The 17,526-nt window shown below is 48.5% G+C and overlaps 1 protein-coding gene across 1 annotated transcript in view; it reads right to left on the bottom strand.

Annotated features, from left to right (window-relative positions):
• XPR1 (xenotropic and polytropic retrovirus receptor 1) overlaps positions 1-10,702 on the bottom strand; it is a 102,711-nt gene extending 92,009 nt beyond the window's left edge. Inside the window, exons 1-2 of the mRNA XM_085068578.1 lie at positions 10,354-10,702; positions 2,794-2,845 (exon numbers count right to left, since the gene is read on the bottom strand). Of these exons, the coding sequence (XP_084924704.1) occupies positions 2,794-2,845; positions 10,354-10,422 (121 nt within the window). The 5' untranslated portion in view covers positions 10,423-10,702. The remainder of the gene's footprint in view (positions 1-2,793; positions 2,846-10,353) is intronic.
• Between the last annotated feature and the right edge of the window lie 6,824 nt (positions 10,703-17,526).

Raw genomic sequence — 17,526 nt, forward strand, 5'->3', positions numbered from 1 at the left:
CTTCACCTATTACCTGCCTTGCCTATTATTTACAACATGCCTTGGTTGGGTAGCACTTTCTTTTATTGTTTTAAAGAGTTTCCAAAGTACTTTCAGCATTCTACCAAGCAAGAGGAAGCATTTCTGTCTGTACACAAATTTTCCTGACTGACATAGTAGGCAGCCTGCAGCAGAAATCTAAGAAATTCATTCACAAATGTCAGATTACACATCCAGCTGAGCAGAATAAGAACCAGGAACAGCCTCAGCTTTGCTGTACAAAACTCCCTTGTCTTCACAATCCAATATATTATCCAAAGATTAGCTTACAATTCATGCAAGGTAAATCAAAGCCAACTCTGCAGCGTGTCTGTGATCAACTAGATCAATTAACAAATGGATTTTAGTTAGACCAGTCTAAAATGAGATTACATTAGGCTCATACTGGGAGGCTGGGTTTCAGCAGCACAGCCCTGTACTTTCTGTGCTAAGCTCAAACTAACACAGAAGTATCCATTGCAAAATCCATATTAAACTGGAAACATGCAGGCCAACAGCCAGCCCCTGACAATAGATACTATATTCCCTCCTAAAATTCAAGGAACTTGCTCCATCTCCTCTGATATGGACTAGAGCAGTGGTTTGGGCACAGTTTGTGTGCAGCCACGTACTAAACCTGGCCTAAAGCTTCTATGAACAAAGGCAGAAGGGCTTAAAAAGGAGAACAAGGTAAGCAACAGGATGGAGAAACAGTGTTGATCCATTTGCAGCACAAAAGGTGAAGGAATTAGTGTAACTGCTCTACTGAAGGATAGGTCAGGCAGACAAATTTAAATAGATGTGATTCAAAACAGTTTGGATTATATTCTCTGCAGCTCAGGGGATAAGACCCAACCCCTCTAGAAATGAACAGAACATCGTTCTACTGATGAAAACTGTCTTAAGTCATTGCTTTCCTTCTGTGGAGATTTTTAAAGCATCAGAGGAGGCAGAAGCACAAGTTAAAATTCTTACAGCGTTTAAAAACGCATAAATATAGTATTACATAATTTTATTCTTCACTTCCTCTTGCTTTGCCAGATGTGTTTACACACAAACATCACAGCACATTACAGAACACCATTGCAACACAAGCATTGAAAATAATGAAATCAAAATGCTGAATTATAATACTTTACAACTAACAACTCAAGTCCACCTTGGAATCTTAGATATCCCTAGCCAAACCCAGTAAGTCACATTCCAACATCAGACTACAAAGTTTCATTAGCACAGACCATTTGCCCACATTGTCAATAATAAACCAATGGACAGAAAAGAGGAAAAAAAAAAAAGTCTTATAATTGCTCCAGTGTCCCATAAAAATAATGCTGCCTTTTCAATAAAATCAGTTAATTGCCTTTAAAAGTTAATATAGTCAGTTTGGCCTACACAGAAAACTTCATTTCCTCTTAGTCTTATGCTGTTGGGGAGAAAGGTTTGTGGGAGGGTTTTACACACTTCTGCTACTCAAAATAATAAAGGAAGACTCTCCTCTTCTGCCTGTGTATTGCTGCTGAGTTTTCCAAAGATAACCCAGAGATTTTATATGCTAGGACCAAAACCTTTAGAAAGCTAGTTCTAGGACCTGCACTTCAGAGAAAAGTGTGATTCAGTTAACAAAATTAGCAGGGTGAGTTGAGTGAGCTACTAAGTGTCAGGTTAAACCTAAAAACTACACCTGCCTGAGCTTAGCTTCCACAGTTTTCAGCTTGGAATGCACCTCTGAAGAGTATAAGGACAGAGTGCCCCATCCCACACACACTCTCCTAACCTATCAACTACTGCAGCTCTGGTTTTAAAATTCTAATCAAAGAGCAGGTGAAGTTTAAAAAAAATTTACATTATATTAACTACGTCACACCTCATTTCCCAATTCTAATCATCAAAAAGAAAGTAATTAATGAGCTAACGTGAAGAGTGACCAGCATTACTGATGTTATACAACTGACTACACCAGGAGCAGCACTTGCTTTCCCGCTCTATAAATATGCAAGAAGCCCAGAGCCACATTCAAAGATTAGTAAAATTAACTCTGCAATCAGAGTGAAAATAATAAAGATAATAATAAAGGTAAGGAGGTTATAAAGTTGGAAATCCACATGAAGGGCAAGAAAGTAAGGAGTGAAGCAACACAGAGACAGAAACTCTTCAGTGCTTTAAAGAAAACAAAAGGAAGAAAGGCACAGAAAGTAAAGAGGTCCACTAAGAAATTTTGCACAGATTGTCACTTAATTAAAAAAACTATTCAAAATGCAGAGAGCTTAAAACCAAACACCTTACTAGAATAATCTAGAGTAGTCAGAGGCAATAAACACATGCAAACAAGAAGATATACTCATGTCCACATAGGAGAGGCAGCACAGCATTCAGGGAGGACACAGAACAAAAGGATGAGACTCTTCCAGCTCAAATCACCAGTAACAAACCAGTGTCTCTCCAGAACAGCTATCTCCCAGAGGGGCTGGCTCTCAGGAAAACAAAGGTCTATTCTCAAGCAATGAAGAAAGTACTTCCACCACTGAATGACCTTATAAGCAAGAGGAATCCAGCTGTTGCTGTCTCAAACTATACAAAGACATTTATTGTCCCAACGAAAGAGGACAAAGAGTTCTAACAATCAAAAATAGCATGCAGGCTGTGAAAGGCCAGGCATTTGCCCATCAGGATATTAAGTTTACCAATTTAGGAGGACTGAGGACAGAAAAGTAGCAGGGCTACGTGTCCAGTGCCCAATGCCAAGAAAAACACAAGTGTGGGTTACAATTTGCTTACCTTCTATAGAAGGGGCCTGGTCCACAGCTGCATATAGCATCTCTTTCAAAGCCTGCAAGGGAGAGACAGAGAACAAAGAATACAGTTAGGAATAAAACAGAAAAAAAAAATTACACTGTTTTGATATGCCTGTTTGCAAACAAAAGCAATTAAAGTCCTTTTATCCTGCAGACTGGCACAGAAAGCTATGGTACGTGATGTCAAGGCTATCACACGTATTTCAGCTCACAAGAGAAACAGGTTCATGTTTACTGACTGCTTTGTCTAAAGCCTGTTACCTTACTCATCTATAAAATTTATTCCAACTGTACATTTCAACATCTTCCTTCGGAAAAATGTTTCCCAGCTGGTAGGATGCTAAAGGCTTTATATTAAAAAAATAATAAAGAAGTAACAACAAAACCTGAAGTGTTGCGTGACACAAAGGAGTTTGTCAAGGCAAATGGAGGAAAAGCAGCCTCAGGGGTTTCTTATCACTGTTACATAGGAGCACAGAAATACACATACATTTTACAAGCTGAACACAACATGATGAAGGAGATTGGGAACCAAGGGCGATGGCCTTCTCCCAAGGTGGGAATTGAAGGGCAACATTAACACCAGCCAGAATTATTAACCAGGTCTTCAGGTCCTGGAGGCACAGAGAACACAGAGCAGCCTCTCATCCACCCTCAGAGCAATGGTGCAAGAGAGGAGCACAGCAGCAGCAGGTCCAGGAGGCAAGGGGGTCCTACAGGTACATCCAGAGCACCCCTGGCAGTCACCCCTCCTTTGCCAGAGCCACGAGGGAGGCACCACATCACAAAGCTCATCACTTGCAGCTCCTTTCTGGAAGGCCACTTTCCAGGCAGTTGTTAAGGTGCTGATTAAGTGGTTAATCTCCAGGCATAGATTAAAGGTTTGCTCACCCACATCCCATAAATCGAATTCAGATCAATGACTGAAGGAATGAGGTGAGTTCAGGGGAGGGTCACAATGATGATTAGAGGGTTAGAGCACCTGTGTGAGAGCTGGGGCTGTTCACTTTGAGAAGAGAAGGCTCCAGGGAGACCCTAGAGCCCCTTCCAGTGCCTGAAGGGGCTCCAAGAGAGATGGAGAGAGACTTTGGACAAGGGCCAGGAATGTAACTACAAAGGGGCAATGGATTCAAACTGACAGAGGGCAGGTTTAGGTTAAATATTAGGAAAGAGGTCTTTACTGTGAGGGTGGTAAGGCCCTGGTACAGGCTGCCCATTCCTGGAAGTGTTCAAGGTCAGAGATTGGAACAACCTGGTCTAGTAGAAGGTGTCCCTGCCCATGGCAGGGAGTTGGAACGAGATGAGCTTTAAGGTCCCTTCCAACCCAAAACATTCTAGGCTTCCATGAATAACCTGAACTACAATTTTGGAACTAGAAGCCACCAGGAAGGAGGCATTCCTACTGCAAAGTGCTTTGCTTACACACACCTCACATCTCAGTGCCCACACTGAACATGAGTACCCTCCACCACTGCAAAAACCAGATCTTATTCCCTCACTTTCGAGCCCACAGAAATCGAACACACAAAAGACATTCACATCTGAGTTCCTATCTATTCTACCTGGTTCACAACACATCCCATACTTGTATAATCCTGAAAGATAGTAGAAGCAGAGGTGTGTTTCATAGCGCCCCAGGACAAAACCTCCCAGCCTAAATGACAAATGCCCCAACACCCTCGAGGTAAAAACCACCAGCTCAGCAGCTGGGAACTGAGCAATGTTGTAACACGGTGGTTACCATCCTGTTAGGTAAATACAAGGTCTAAAGGACAGGTCTGTTTATCACAAGATATCCAGGGTGGCTGCTTACACCGGCAGCTCTGGCATCTCTCAAAGGTCTGGCTCCTGAGTCCACAGAGGTCTCAACAAAGGTCACTTGCATAATTGTTTTCCCAACTGAGCCACTGCTGAATGATCCTCAATCCAGCAGCATCGCTCTCCTCTATCCTTGGTGCTTTTCTAAAATTCCTCAGGAACACTGGCCGCTTCAGACCCTTCCTACCATGACTCACTGGTCACTAGCACATGATCTGCCTCTGCACACCAAGTGGTCAAAAAGTCTTCCTCCTTTTCCATCCCATTCGTCATCCTCACCTACCTGTAACTTTTTCCATGAGCCACAACCACACGACACAGGATAAACAAACCAGAAGAGACAGCACATTGAAAGTCACTGTAGTAACAACTCATCTCATAACCCACCCAGACATAAACCCAGTGTAATTCCTATCTCTAGGTTTATCAGTCATTTTTTAAAAAAACAAATTAAAAAGGACAACATTGACAGTCCTGCACTAAACAATCTTGAAAGCTGAAGGTGTCAGCTGTCCCACAGACCTCTCCCCATGCAGACTGACATAGTACAATCTGGCAGCTGCAGGGCAGCAGATTTTGTTACTGCTTTCCTGACCTATATAAGTAAACCAATAACCTGAAAGTGAAAGGCTTAGTGCTCCTTCGCACCCAAACTATTTAGTCCTCTAGATTACAGAATTTTAGAACTGATCTTTTAGAGAAGTTATCCATCACTGTCAATGTGAAGCATTTAATAATTTTTCCTTCTGCCCTCAAACTAGACAAAGTGGGTTATTTCCTTGCTTTGAATTGTGCCAGTGCTATACCTTGCGCCCACAGTAAACTTGTGTAAACACATATGAGAGAACAAAAAAAGGGCAGAAAGAAAACACTTGAAAATGCAACCACCAAACCTTAACAGTGAACAAAATCAAGGACAAAAACCTTAAAAGACTCAGATAAAAAAACCTGTTTTAAAGTAGTCTTTCAAACCACTTATGCTCCTCTAAGCTCGTCCGCTAACAGCCCGAAGGACAAATAGTGAAATAGCACAACAGATTTGTGTCAGGAGGTGGCAAGCCTGGGTGTGAACTGCCTATCATGAAGCTGGGTTTGACGAGCAGAATTGGCCACCTCCCAAAAATTGAAAGCCTGTTTCTGCAAGAGAGACTCTGAAGGCAAGCAGGCAACCTCAGCTATAAGCTTCCTCTCCCCACACCTACTTCCTGCTGCAGGTGGTGTCTGGGAGAAATGATGCCTAAATCCTAGCAACCTGTTTCTCTTCTCCAACAGCAAAAGGACTTAAAAAACCTGGGGTCTCCCCTAAAGGGGAAGGGAGGTCACCTACTCATACCTTTAGCCACCTCTGCCATGAACTTTGCACTTGTAACAACTGCTCTGCTTCTCCTCCCTCCCCAGTTGCTGCTATTTCAAAGGTATTATGCACTTTCTCTATAAAAATACCATCAGACTTCTGCAGATAAACAAATTCAGGCCAGATTAACTGCAACCAAACAGCCATCTGGCAACTGTACAACTGAGTTGTACAGTTCCATCAGCTGGACGTGCAGACACACACTTGCATTTGGAAGTCTGAGCAGGCACAGCAATGCTCTCCTCCTTCTCCTGAAAGCAATTCAGAGAGGCACACAAGTGCAAAGGAAACCAGGAGGGTTCCTGGATAAACAGAGGACTAACAATCCCACTATTTCACTGCATCAAAAATGAATATTACATGCAGCAGAGCACACTCTCAGAAAAAAAAAAAATCGGCTGAAATTCATGTAAAAGTTACCTGAATTTGTTCAGTACTGTGTGGAAATGAGAATTCAGTTGTCTGACACAAAAAAGTTGGGATTTTGTTTTCATATTTTTCCTGTTTTCCATTTTTCCCATTTTCATATTTTCCCAAAGGAACTGAAGGGTAAATGAATGGCCCAAAACTTTCAAGGCAAAAAGTGCACTGAAGCAGTGCCTATCACAGCAATGATTTAACAGGCTAGGAAAATGTGACTCGCTTTACAGAAGAAAATACACTGCCAGATCCCCTAAAACAAGGTGAGCAAACCCTTTCACTCTTGCTGCCAGGGTGAGGCACATCCACGAGTCACTGCCCTGCTGAACAGAGAGCATTGCCTGCTCCACACTGCCAGATGCCCTCCCAAAACCACTGCTCCTCTCTGCTGCAGGCTTTGCACAGAGAAAGCACCAAGTACAGATGCTTGAGGCATTACTTTTAACAATTAGGAAGTTTTTGAATGCCAAGTCCTGAAATTGTGACCAAAGTTGTTTAAAACTTTGGCGGATTTAACATCATTAAGAAACATTTCCCCAATTTAAGCATTTGTCAATACATTGTTCTAAACTCAACTGCATCCAGGGAGTAGCCTGGTAATGACTCAGTGTCATTCCAAAAGGAAAAACACTATTTTACATTGGGATTGTGTATTATATTACTGCCACCAGTCCTCACATAAAGGCCTCCTGGTTATTTGCACCAACTTAAGTTTCCAGAACCATCAGTTGGGGATGGATTTTTCTTAGTAAATTTGACATATCCAACCTGCATCATTTCATGCAATCTTTAGAATGGCAATTTGGAATGGAAAGCCAAATCAAGTCAATCAAGGTTTGTATAAAGCTCCATGTTAATGTTGACTCAGTCATGGTAAATGTCTTTGGGAAAAGCTGAATGAAACAGAAGAGCATTCATTGCCATTTTTCCTCTTTTCGGTATCCCAATGGCTCCTTCACAAAAAGCAGACACACAGTAATGGTCACTGCTGAGTTTTTGCTGAAAGATAATAAGAATCTAAGTCACACCTAGCAAAATATATCTTATTTTCACCTGTTTAAAGAAAATTAATGGATTTTTCTCTCCCTAAAGCTCTCACACTGACTGAGTACCAGCCCTAAGCCTGGGCAACTTCCATACTTCCTACAAGCACACTTAAAATACTTCAACTGATTATTTTTTGAGGCAAAGATCACATTAATGGTAAGAACTTTTGAGGACTGTCAGTAGTCCACCTGAACTTGAGAATACATTTTTAGGTATTGAAAACACAATCTCATTCCTCTTTCTGACGTTATCACCAACAGATTACACCTGGTCTGACTGGCAAAGCTCCTGCAGGGACACTCGCTCCAAATCCCATCCAAGGATCTCACAGGTTACCTGGTCTGAATGACTGCAGAGTCACCTGCCCTCCAATGGAAATAACTACAAATACCAGAGCGGAAAATTAAGATGAGGGCATGTAAGCTTTATGACACAGAATGACTTCAAGAAAGCCATTTCTATGTCATCTTTTAGTCCTTTCATGGGGAATGGCTTCAAACTGAAGGAGGACAGGGTTAGATCAGATGTTAGGCAAAAAAATCTTCCCTGAGGGTGGGGAGGCCCTGGCACAGGTTGCCCTGAGAAGCTGTGGCTGTCCCATCCCTGGGAGTGTTCAAGGCCAGGCTGGATGGAGCATGGAGCAACCTGGGATAGTGGAAGGTGTCCCTCCCTATGGCAGGGGGTGGGACAAGATGATCTTTAAGGTCCCAACCCAAACCATTCCAGGATTCTGTGATCTTGAATGTGACATCCTGGGAAAAAGAACAATCTTTCTGGAGTTGAAAACCTATCCAAGATCTCTCAAAGGGTGGTTACTGCTTTAATTAAGAAGAAAAAGATATAAACTATGAGGTGAAGAAACATTATAATACCTTTAAATATACAAATAATGTTTTTAAATGTTACTGTGACACCTTCTGTAAGCAGTATTGCACACAAGTAGCACAGGCAGCATTTAACCTCACGTTTGCTAATCAACAACCGGGAATTCTTCTGGACAAAGGAGGGTTGGGTGCTTTTTGCCTCAGGTATAATCAACAAGTAAACGGAGGTAGTGCTGGGCTTTTATGCACTGCACCCACACGACCACCAGCTACTGAATAATAAATGCCAGGCTATTCCATCACTGTAATATGCATGAGCAGGAGGCTGACTCACATCCAGCCAGCTGCAACAAGGCAAACAAAGAGTTTGAAAGTTATTACTGAAAAGGAGGGTGAGGTTTGCGTTTTCCTTCACTCTACATGAAGCTGTCTATGCAAGGAGGAGATTACTTGTGATTAGAAAGAGTAACAACTTGAAGGAAGTTTTGACTGAAATCTACATTTTAAACTGGGATGGGGGAAGGGAGAATGACATAATAATACTGCCCTAGTTAAAACAGCTGAAAATTAACCTCCTATAATGAAAACAGTGGCCGATGAGCAGCAGAGCTCTTCACACATTAATCAAGGTGTCGTAGTTCACTGGGTCTCCTTACCCTCTCTCCACAGCTGTTAGCTCAGCGTGCAGCCAGATCTTTCACCCTTTTATTTCCCTCTTGCCTTCCCCTCCAACCCACCTCCAAAACTGCTCTTAGGAAGATATCCAAGTTTTCTGTTTCCAGGAACAGAAGACAACTCTCCCAGGGATAACCCATCAGAGACACGATGCAGAGCTAAGCTGGTCCTTTATTTTATCAAGACAATGGTTTTCCTCCTCCTCAAAGACTGATGGCATTATTTGGCCATCTAGCTCTGCACATAATTCAAGGAGATCACAATATTGTTGCAAAGCCAAATCCAACTGCAGTTTTTGTTTAAACATCCGCTCCTCTGCAGTCAGGTAAAGGAAAACAAAGGAAGAGTGAAAAAGGCAGATATAAACTTTTCAAGCTCATCATTATAACAAAGCAAGCTAAGATAAATGTGGATTCCCTGGCAAATGCAGACAGATTAATTGGGATAGCATAAATAAATTGCTATTATAGTCCTAGGGAGAAAACACAGGCCTTCAAACAATAACAAATGTTGCATGGTTTTAACTGAGTGCATCAGTCAAGAAGTTTTGCTGACCACGGCTGTCCTATAATCAGCTTTCCGTTGTCTAGATTTAATTATTACTTGTGGAAAAGACATCGCTGGCACCTGCCACTTTTACTGCTGACGCTGAAATAGGAAATGGTTTTACTACAAATAACCACCTCCAGCTCCGTCCAGTTAAACCCAAGCCGAGCACCGGTGTGATAAATCCGAAACGAAGCAATCAGCGTGACCTTTAGCAGGTTGGCGCGATAAAGCCTGGAAAGCTGTGTTCTGCAGATAATTCACGATTAATGCAGCAGAACTTGGTGTAAACAGTGCTCACAAACACCCCGACTCGAGCGTGAAACAGCGAGATGCAGAGCCTTGCTTAAAAATGATCATAAAATGGGAGTTGATGGGGGTTCGGTGCCCTGTTTTGGGGGGCTCGGGGTAGTTGATGGGGGTTCAGTGTCCTGTTTTGGGTAGCTCAGGGGAGCCGAGAGCGATAGCTGTGGCCGCCGGCAGGGCAGGGAGGTTGCCGGGAGCTGCCCAGCCCGGCGGGATCGCCCTTGGGAGGCCGGCAGCCTCTCAAAGTCACCGCTGCTCCGCCGCCGGGGCCGGGAGCCGGCTCTGCTGCTGAGCCCCGCCGGGGCGGGCTGGGCTGCCCAGCGCCGGCACCGCACCGCGCCTGTGCCCCGACCTCTGTCCCCCGGCAAGAGCTTACGGGCGGCGATTAATTCACTAATTAGCGAGCCGGACAGCCGAGGGGTGCCCGGCGCCGCAGCCTCCCCGCCGCGGCGGACAAACACACGCGAGCACGCCGCCTCTCCATCAGCAGCGCCCCGCGGCACGGCGGGCACCGGGAGGCGCGGGGGCCGCTGGCTGCCCGGCCGGGCCGTACCTCATACTGGATGTACTGCTTCCGCCACTCGGGGGTGATGTGCGCCGCGAGGTGTTCGGCGAACTTCATCCTGCCGCCGCCGGCGGGCCGGGGCCGCGCTCGCTCCGCGCCCGCAGAGCCGCCTCGGCGGCGCCTGGCTGCGAACGGCCGTCGGTAGTGGGGGGCGGGGGGGGTCCGCCGCCACCGCACATGGGCCCCCGCCCGCCCGCCCGCCCCGCCACTCCTCGGCCCGCCTCGGGCCTCCTCAGCGCCGCCCCGCCGCTGCCGCCGCCTCCTCGGCCGCCGCCGCCGCCATGTTCGCCACCGCCTCCCGCCGTCACCGCCCGCAGCCAACCGGCACCGGCACCGCGCGTCCCCGGCACCGCCGCCCGCCCACCGCCGCGGGGCGGGGCCTGCTCCGGGAGCCGCCCCGGGCCCGCCCCGCCCGCCGGCACCGCGGCACGGCCCGGCACCGCCCCGGCACCGCCCCCGCCGGGGAGCCGCCGTGCCCGCCATCGCCGCCGGGGGGCGCCGCGGCTCGCGCCGTTTGGGGCGCCTTGGGGGCGCGGGAGCGGCGGGGAGAGCCCGGGAGGGCAGGGAGAGCCCGGGGGAGTGCGGGGAGCTCTGGGGAGGGATGGGGATGGGGATGGGGGTGGGATAGGGATGGGGATGGGGATGGGGATGGGGATGGGGATGGGGATGGGATGGGATGGGATGGGATGGGATGGGATGGGATGGGATGGGATGGGATGGGATGGGATGGGATGGGATGGGATGGGATGGGATGGGATGGGATGCGGGTGGACGGGGAAGGGGATGGGATGGGATGGGATGGGGAAAGGAGTAGGATGGGATGGGTATATGATGGGATGCGTATGGAGATGTGATGGGAAGGGACTGAGATGAGTATAAGGTGAGTGGGGAATGGGGTGGGAAGGGGAGAAGTGTAGCAGGGAGAGTGGTGTGTATGGGAGAAAAGAGGTGAACACATGAGGAGGGATCAGGCAGAGGAAAGACAGAGAAAAGGGATGGAGATGAGGAAAAGAGTAGGAGAAAGTGCAGGAAAGAATAAGAATGGAAGGAGGAGGGAAGGTGGGCTGACAGGCCACAAAACGCTGGGAGAAAAGGGAAAGAAGGACAAGACAGTGATGAGGAAAAGGAAGAGGGGAAAAGAATGGGGGGGGGAAGGGAAAATACTCCAAAAGTTGCAAGATCTCCGCTGTCTTTGCTCTTGCACTGCCCATCGATGTCATGCACATCCTGGGCATGGGCTGGGAGAGGGGGAGCCAGGAATTCAGGGCAGCTCCAGGAGCAAGCCCACTGCCCAGGGCCACAGCAGCCCCAGAATACAGACACCCCAGGGGCTGGCAGGCCTCCTACCCACTGTGTCATGACCTGAGAGACCAGACTGGAGCTGGTCACAGTGAGGCCACAACCCTTGGTTATCCCAAGGATTCTCAGTGGTCCTAATCCTGCCCCTCCCCAATTCCCAGATTTTGGGAATTTGCCACATTTGGGATTAATTTTGCTTTCCTTCAAGCCTCCCAACCTTTGGCACAACTTCAGGTGACAGTTTCCAGCTTTGTCCACCCCCCTCGCAGGACCAATCCCATTCCCAGCCCGGGGCACCACAACATCCCTCCCCAGGAGAAGCTGCTGGAGCATCACTCCCCCTTGACCCTGCAGAGCTCGTTTGCTGGGAGATATACAGAGGTCCTGTCGCAGGCCCGGGGATCTGTGATTTGCGAGGGCTGAGATTCGCCTGGCAGCGGCAGCGGCGCTCGCTGATACCATCTCTTAATTACGTTTGCAGCAAACCCTTTAATGAACAGAGCTCGGTGTCCTCCATGCAGAACTTCACACTCAGCAGCCGGCCCGGCGCTGACCTCGCCACGAGCCCGCCGCCGTGTCACAGCTTGACTTACATTCCGCAGGTCACCAGCTTTTCAGTGCCGCACCTCGGCAGGCACTGGTGTGCCCGATAACATCGCCCGGGGGCTGAGCCTGTTCCCGCCGCGATCCGACGGAGCTGGGATTTTTATGGCCCTTTGGATGCTGTCGGGCTCCCAGAGATAACGTGCAGCTAGGGGGGAGGAAAGGGGATTAAGAAATAAATATTCTCTTTATTGTTTGCGGGAGGCATTGCCTGAAATACCTGCTGGGATGTATAATAAATTAATATCTTCTGATACAACAGCTTGGAAATTTCGTGATGAAGAGTAACCAGTGATCCCACCTTCCCTTTATTTGTTTTGTATCAATAAATGCTAATTTTTGGCATTAAAGGAAGACAGATGATAGCAGGGGAGGCAGAGCAGAGGCTGGGTTCTTTGCTCACCATTGCCCTGTAGAAACAGCTCCATTTAAATATCTGATTGGCAAATCCCTGCCTCCCGTTATCAGACACCCTTTGGGACCACACTTAGCAGCCTAATGTTTCACTGCTCTGCTGGGACTTGGGGCTTTCCAACTGCTCTAAAGGTTTCAAAACTCTCAGCTCTGCATATCCAGGTTTGGGGAAGGAAGGCAGGAAGAGAGAGAAGGCAAGGAGAAGTCTTAAATGAGAGAAAAGGCCACCACCACCTGCCTCCACTGCCTTCTGCCCATGGCTGGGGAAGGCAGGCAGGGGGAATGCAGGCAACACTGATAGGGATGCTGATCCCAACAAATCCTGGTCTTGGATCTGGATCTCAGTCCCCACAGCTCAGGTTTGGATCCCAGTCACTGTGCCTTAGGACTGGATCTCACTCCCCATACCTCACTTGCACCAGGCTGCCACATTTTCCCCATCTCTCTCTCTCTTTTCCAGGAAAGAGTTTGCATTGTGATTTCCCCTGTGCTGTTGTAGTTAGGAAAAAATGATAGAAGCAATGCTATTTGCATTTTTAAAGCAAGCAAGGAGAAGCCAGAGTGGGCTTTCCGCCAGTGCAGTCTGGCACTTGCTTTGTTGGGAGCGTATAGAATAATTTATAAATAGCATGGTGGGATTTTTTTAAAATATATAATTATACTTTTAAAGCTCCTGCATCACTGGGGAAAAGGAGTCTTCAAAAAAGGCTTAAAAAAAAATAAGAGTCTTGCAGAGGGAAAATTTGCTTTATGGGCATTCATAAAATCACAAAGAGAAGGGTTTTCCATCGCAGGAGACAATGCAGGCAACCCATGGACCTCCTCCCACCTCCACCCCAGGCAAATGGATTTTAAAGATGCCTGGATATTTAGGGGCTTGGTTTGGCATGAGAAGGGATGCTTTAGGAGCATGACCTTCCCTGGGCCCACAAGCAGAGCAGGATGTGCTGAGCCTGGACCATGGGATCAGGGGGATTGGTGTGATTTACTAAATTCCCTCGTTGTTCAACACCAGGGGGATCTGGGAAGATAAATTCATCTCTGCACCAAAACCAGAAGAAATAATGCCCAGTTCCAGGGTTTTGGGAGCAGCGGCATGTCCCAACCTCAGTGCAGAGGCAGCAGAGGCATCACGAGGGGAAAAGGCTGCTGTCTGCATCCTTCACTGGCCTGCCCTGCCCTTGTGGTCATTCTCACTCCAGAGGGGTGACAGAGGCTTCACTGCCACTGCTTGGAAAGGAAGACAGGGAATGAACAAATACAGAAGTAAAAGCAAATCGGGAGTGAGCTTGGTATGGAGCAAGGAGGGAATTGAGTAAATCACACCAAGAGATGCTGCCCTGACTTCCAGGATCAATAGAGCATCAGCCCTGGGCTTGGACACCCCCAGCACCCACTGGCCAGCCCCAAACCCTCCCATTATCAGCTCCATCCATAGTGGTCTTGAGAAACAGGGTCGATATATCAGATTTCCCAGTGCAAAAATGCACAAATCCTCTAGCAGCCCTAGCAGGAGCTATTGATTTTTCTCATATTTCCCCTCCCTACTGGCAGAGGATGAGGGTGTGATGATGAGCATCAGGAGCTGGGGGATCCCAAACCCCAGGGAAGAGGCAGTGAACCAGGTCAGACTGGGAGCAGCCCAACCCACTGGGAGATGTCAGGGTGTTTATACACCCAGGTGAGCTGCCTGCAGGAAGCTCTTTGAAGCCAGGAGGAGCAGTGGTTTCCAGGAAATAATAATGCAGTGGATTGATCAGATTCCAGTGGCTGGGATGTTGGTACTGATCTGTGCTCTTCCAAGCAGCTCCCACAGATCCCACAGCTCTTCCAAGCTGAGTAAGATGATGCTTTCATCCCTGTTTCAGGATGAGACCTGCAGGAGGGGCCGTGCCTCCCTCCACCTTGGATGCAGCAGGGTCAATTTACCCACTGGCTGCAACTGATCCACTGGGACTAGAGTCCATCACAGAGGTGGATTTAGGACTCAAAATTCCCAACTGCCAGCCCCAGGGATGTTGGTCTGTGGACAGTAACCATGCCCTGCTGGGCTTATGCATCATCTGCCCTGCACTCCCTGGGGCAGGATTTTTCCCATACATCACTCATCCAGTTTCCACATGCCTGATGTTAAAAGTCCCAACGTTGGGCAGCAACATTGCACATCTGGAAGCACATCTGTAGGTTCGGTTGCTACTGAAACATTTAGGGGATGCAGAAACATGGAGCAAAAAGCTGCAAAAAGCAGCAAAAGGATCGTGGCCTGTGGTGGGAGCAGAGCTGCCCCTGCACTGGGTGACCTTTCCCGGGCTGACTCACGGCCACGAGCAGGCAGCAGCTCCTCGTTGCTCACACGTGTCCCCTCCACTTTGCTGAGGTCACAGCAGCGTCCTGCCTGGAAACCCAGCCAGGGAATCCGAAACAAGCCATCTGCCCAGGCGGTTCAGTGCCCCTGCCATGTGGCTGCCAGGGGTGCAGCATGCCCCGGTGCCACAGAGGGATGAGCCCCTGGGAGCTGTGCCAGCGCTGGCTGGGCTGGGACTCGCTGTGCTGCCTCAATCTGGGAGCAGATGGGGGGTTTCACGCCCTTCCCTGGTGTGTAAGTGATTGCTCCTGGATGCTTTCCAATCCATATATGTGTCTGGTTTAATTTATGCACGCTCGCTTTGTGTGAGAAGACAGCAGCTGACCAGTGGTTAAGAAAACTGAACACCCTGAAAAGGTCTAAAATTAGAGAAGGAATAAGAGCTGTTTCCTCTGAGCCCCGGAGCTGGCTGGGCTGCTTCCAGGAGAGCCTGGGGAGTGCCTCCAACCTCCCTGATCCAGCCCTGGGACTGCGCTACTGCTGAATCCCCCTTCTGGAGCTGAAGGGAGCCTGTCCCCTCACTGTGTCCATAGGATTGCCCCACTGTGCCCTGGGGCAGCATGGACCCTAATCCCTTTGGGATGTTTTCCACGGGTCAGGGACTGGTAAATTGCCGGATGGCCTTGGGACTGTTCTTGTCCTGTTTACCCCAACCTCACTTGCCTTGTTAAACACACTCCTGCCTCCCCATCGCCATCCTGGCTGCTGGCCCCTTCCCAGGGGAGCACATCACACGAGGGGGTGAAGGAAGCAGGGCAACACACACCACACAGCAGGAGGGGAGATGACCTGGGACAAGAAACTGCATCCATGGAGCTGCTGCTGCTGCTGCTGCTGGGTCACACAGCCAACGCCACCATCACACCAGAGGCAGGTTGGGACTGGTGTGACAGGTTGTGTTGGGAGCACAAAGATATCAGCACATCTGGGTGCATCAATGCTGCACAAGCACAATTAAAAGGCTGAGGGAACCCCTCTTTCCTGTGGTGCAGACAGACCATGACTGGGGTCATGCCATGCAAGTGGTCTTGCTGGGAAGAGCAGCCCATGCCCATGTGTGACACCATGAGCTGGTGTAACCACATGCTGGAGGACGTGTCACTGCAATTCTCTGCACTAAACCTTGTGTCCCTTATCCAGCATGTCAGCAATGCCAAAAAAAGGTGAGTGCCAGCACAGTTGAGGTGTGTGGTAATAGTTACAGCAGAGACCTCTAGAGCTGGCTGGACTTCCTAGGAGTTTTTAGAAATCCTGACATAGCTTTCTGGGTTTTTTTAACAACCTCTGGACCTTGTCAAAGTGCACAAAAGGCCACAGGCTTCCTGTTTGCAAGGTCTGTGGTCAGAGGTTAGAGCCAGGTGGGAGTAAATCTCGTGTCACACATGACAGGACTGTAGGAAATGGCCTCAAGTTGCTCCAGAGGAGGTTTAGATTGGATATTAGGAAAAATTTATTTACTGAAACCATGGCCAAGCACTGGAACAAGCTTCCCAGGGCAGTGGCAGAATCAATATCCCTACAAGTGTGAAAAAACATGTGGATGTGGTGCTCAGGGACATGTTTAGTGGTGAACATGGCAGCACTGGGTTAATGGTTGGACTCAATGATCTTAGAGGTCTTTCCAACCTTAATGATCCTGTGGCTTTAGGAAATGAACAGCTCCTGCCAAACCCTGCTTGTTCTGCCTGGCTTGACCCTGCCTGGCTTGAGCCCTGCATTGTGAGCATCCTTAGGGTGTCAGCTCCTGCTGATGTCCCTAGTGGGTGACAGGCACCAGATCTTGTGCACAGAGAGTCTGCTGGGACATCCCCTGGGACAGCATTAGGTTGGCTGCTCTTCCATGGAGGGTCTCCTTTGGCCTGGAGAAGGAATTGTGTATCGCCAGGTCATTCTCTTCTGCAGCAGGGCTGAGTGTGAACCATCCACAGGTGCCATAACCTAGAGCTCCAGGTCCTGCACCATCAGGAGAGATGTCAGATCAGAAAGAATCCTTTAAAGCAAGTGGGGACATGTCCCAAAGGTCCCTGTGCCACCATGGCAGAGAGCGAGGGGCAGTACAGCAGCTGGATTCCTGCTGTGTCCATGCTGGGAACTCCAGCCAGCTGCTGGGAGCAGAATATCTGATCTGTGACAGCAGCCATGGACTGGACACAGCCTGGCTTTGTCCTCATGGTAGAAATTAGCCCTGATGCTGCAGACTGCACATATGTGGAACTCCCCAGCATTTCTCAGTGCCTCCGAGCAATGCTGGCAGATTTGGCAAGCCTGAGCCCCCTGTCCCCTGCAGATCCTCTCTGGCTCCACACATTATCACGAATTTTTATAAGTCTGGCAGGAATTAGCCCAAAACCCTTCCCTTGCTAACAGGGACCATGGGCAGGGGCTCTGACACCTGGGCTCAGCCCCTGTGGGGCCAAGGGGAGGGGACACTGGATGTCCCCCTCCTCTGAATCACCCCAACCTGCCCCACCAGGACATGC

Source organism: Lichenostomus cassidix, chromosome 8 (genome assembly GCF_008360975.1).
Source record: "Lichenostomus cassidix isolate B80296 chromosome 8, HeHo_3.0, whole genome shotgun sequence".
NCBI classification, from domain to species: Eukaryota; Metazoa; Chordata; class Aves; order Passeriformes; family Meliphagidae; genus Lichenostomus; species Lichenostomus cassidix.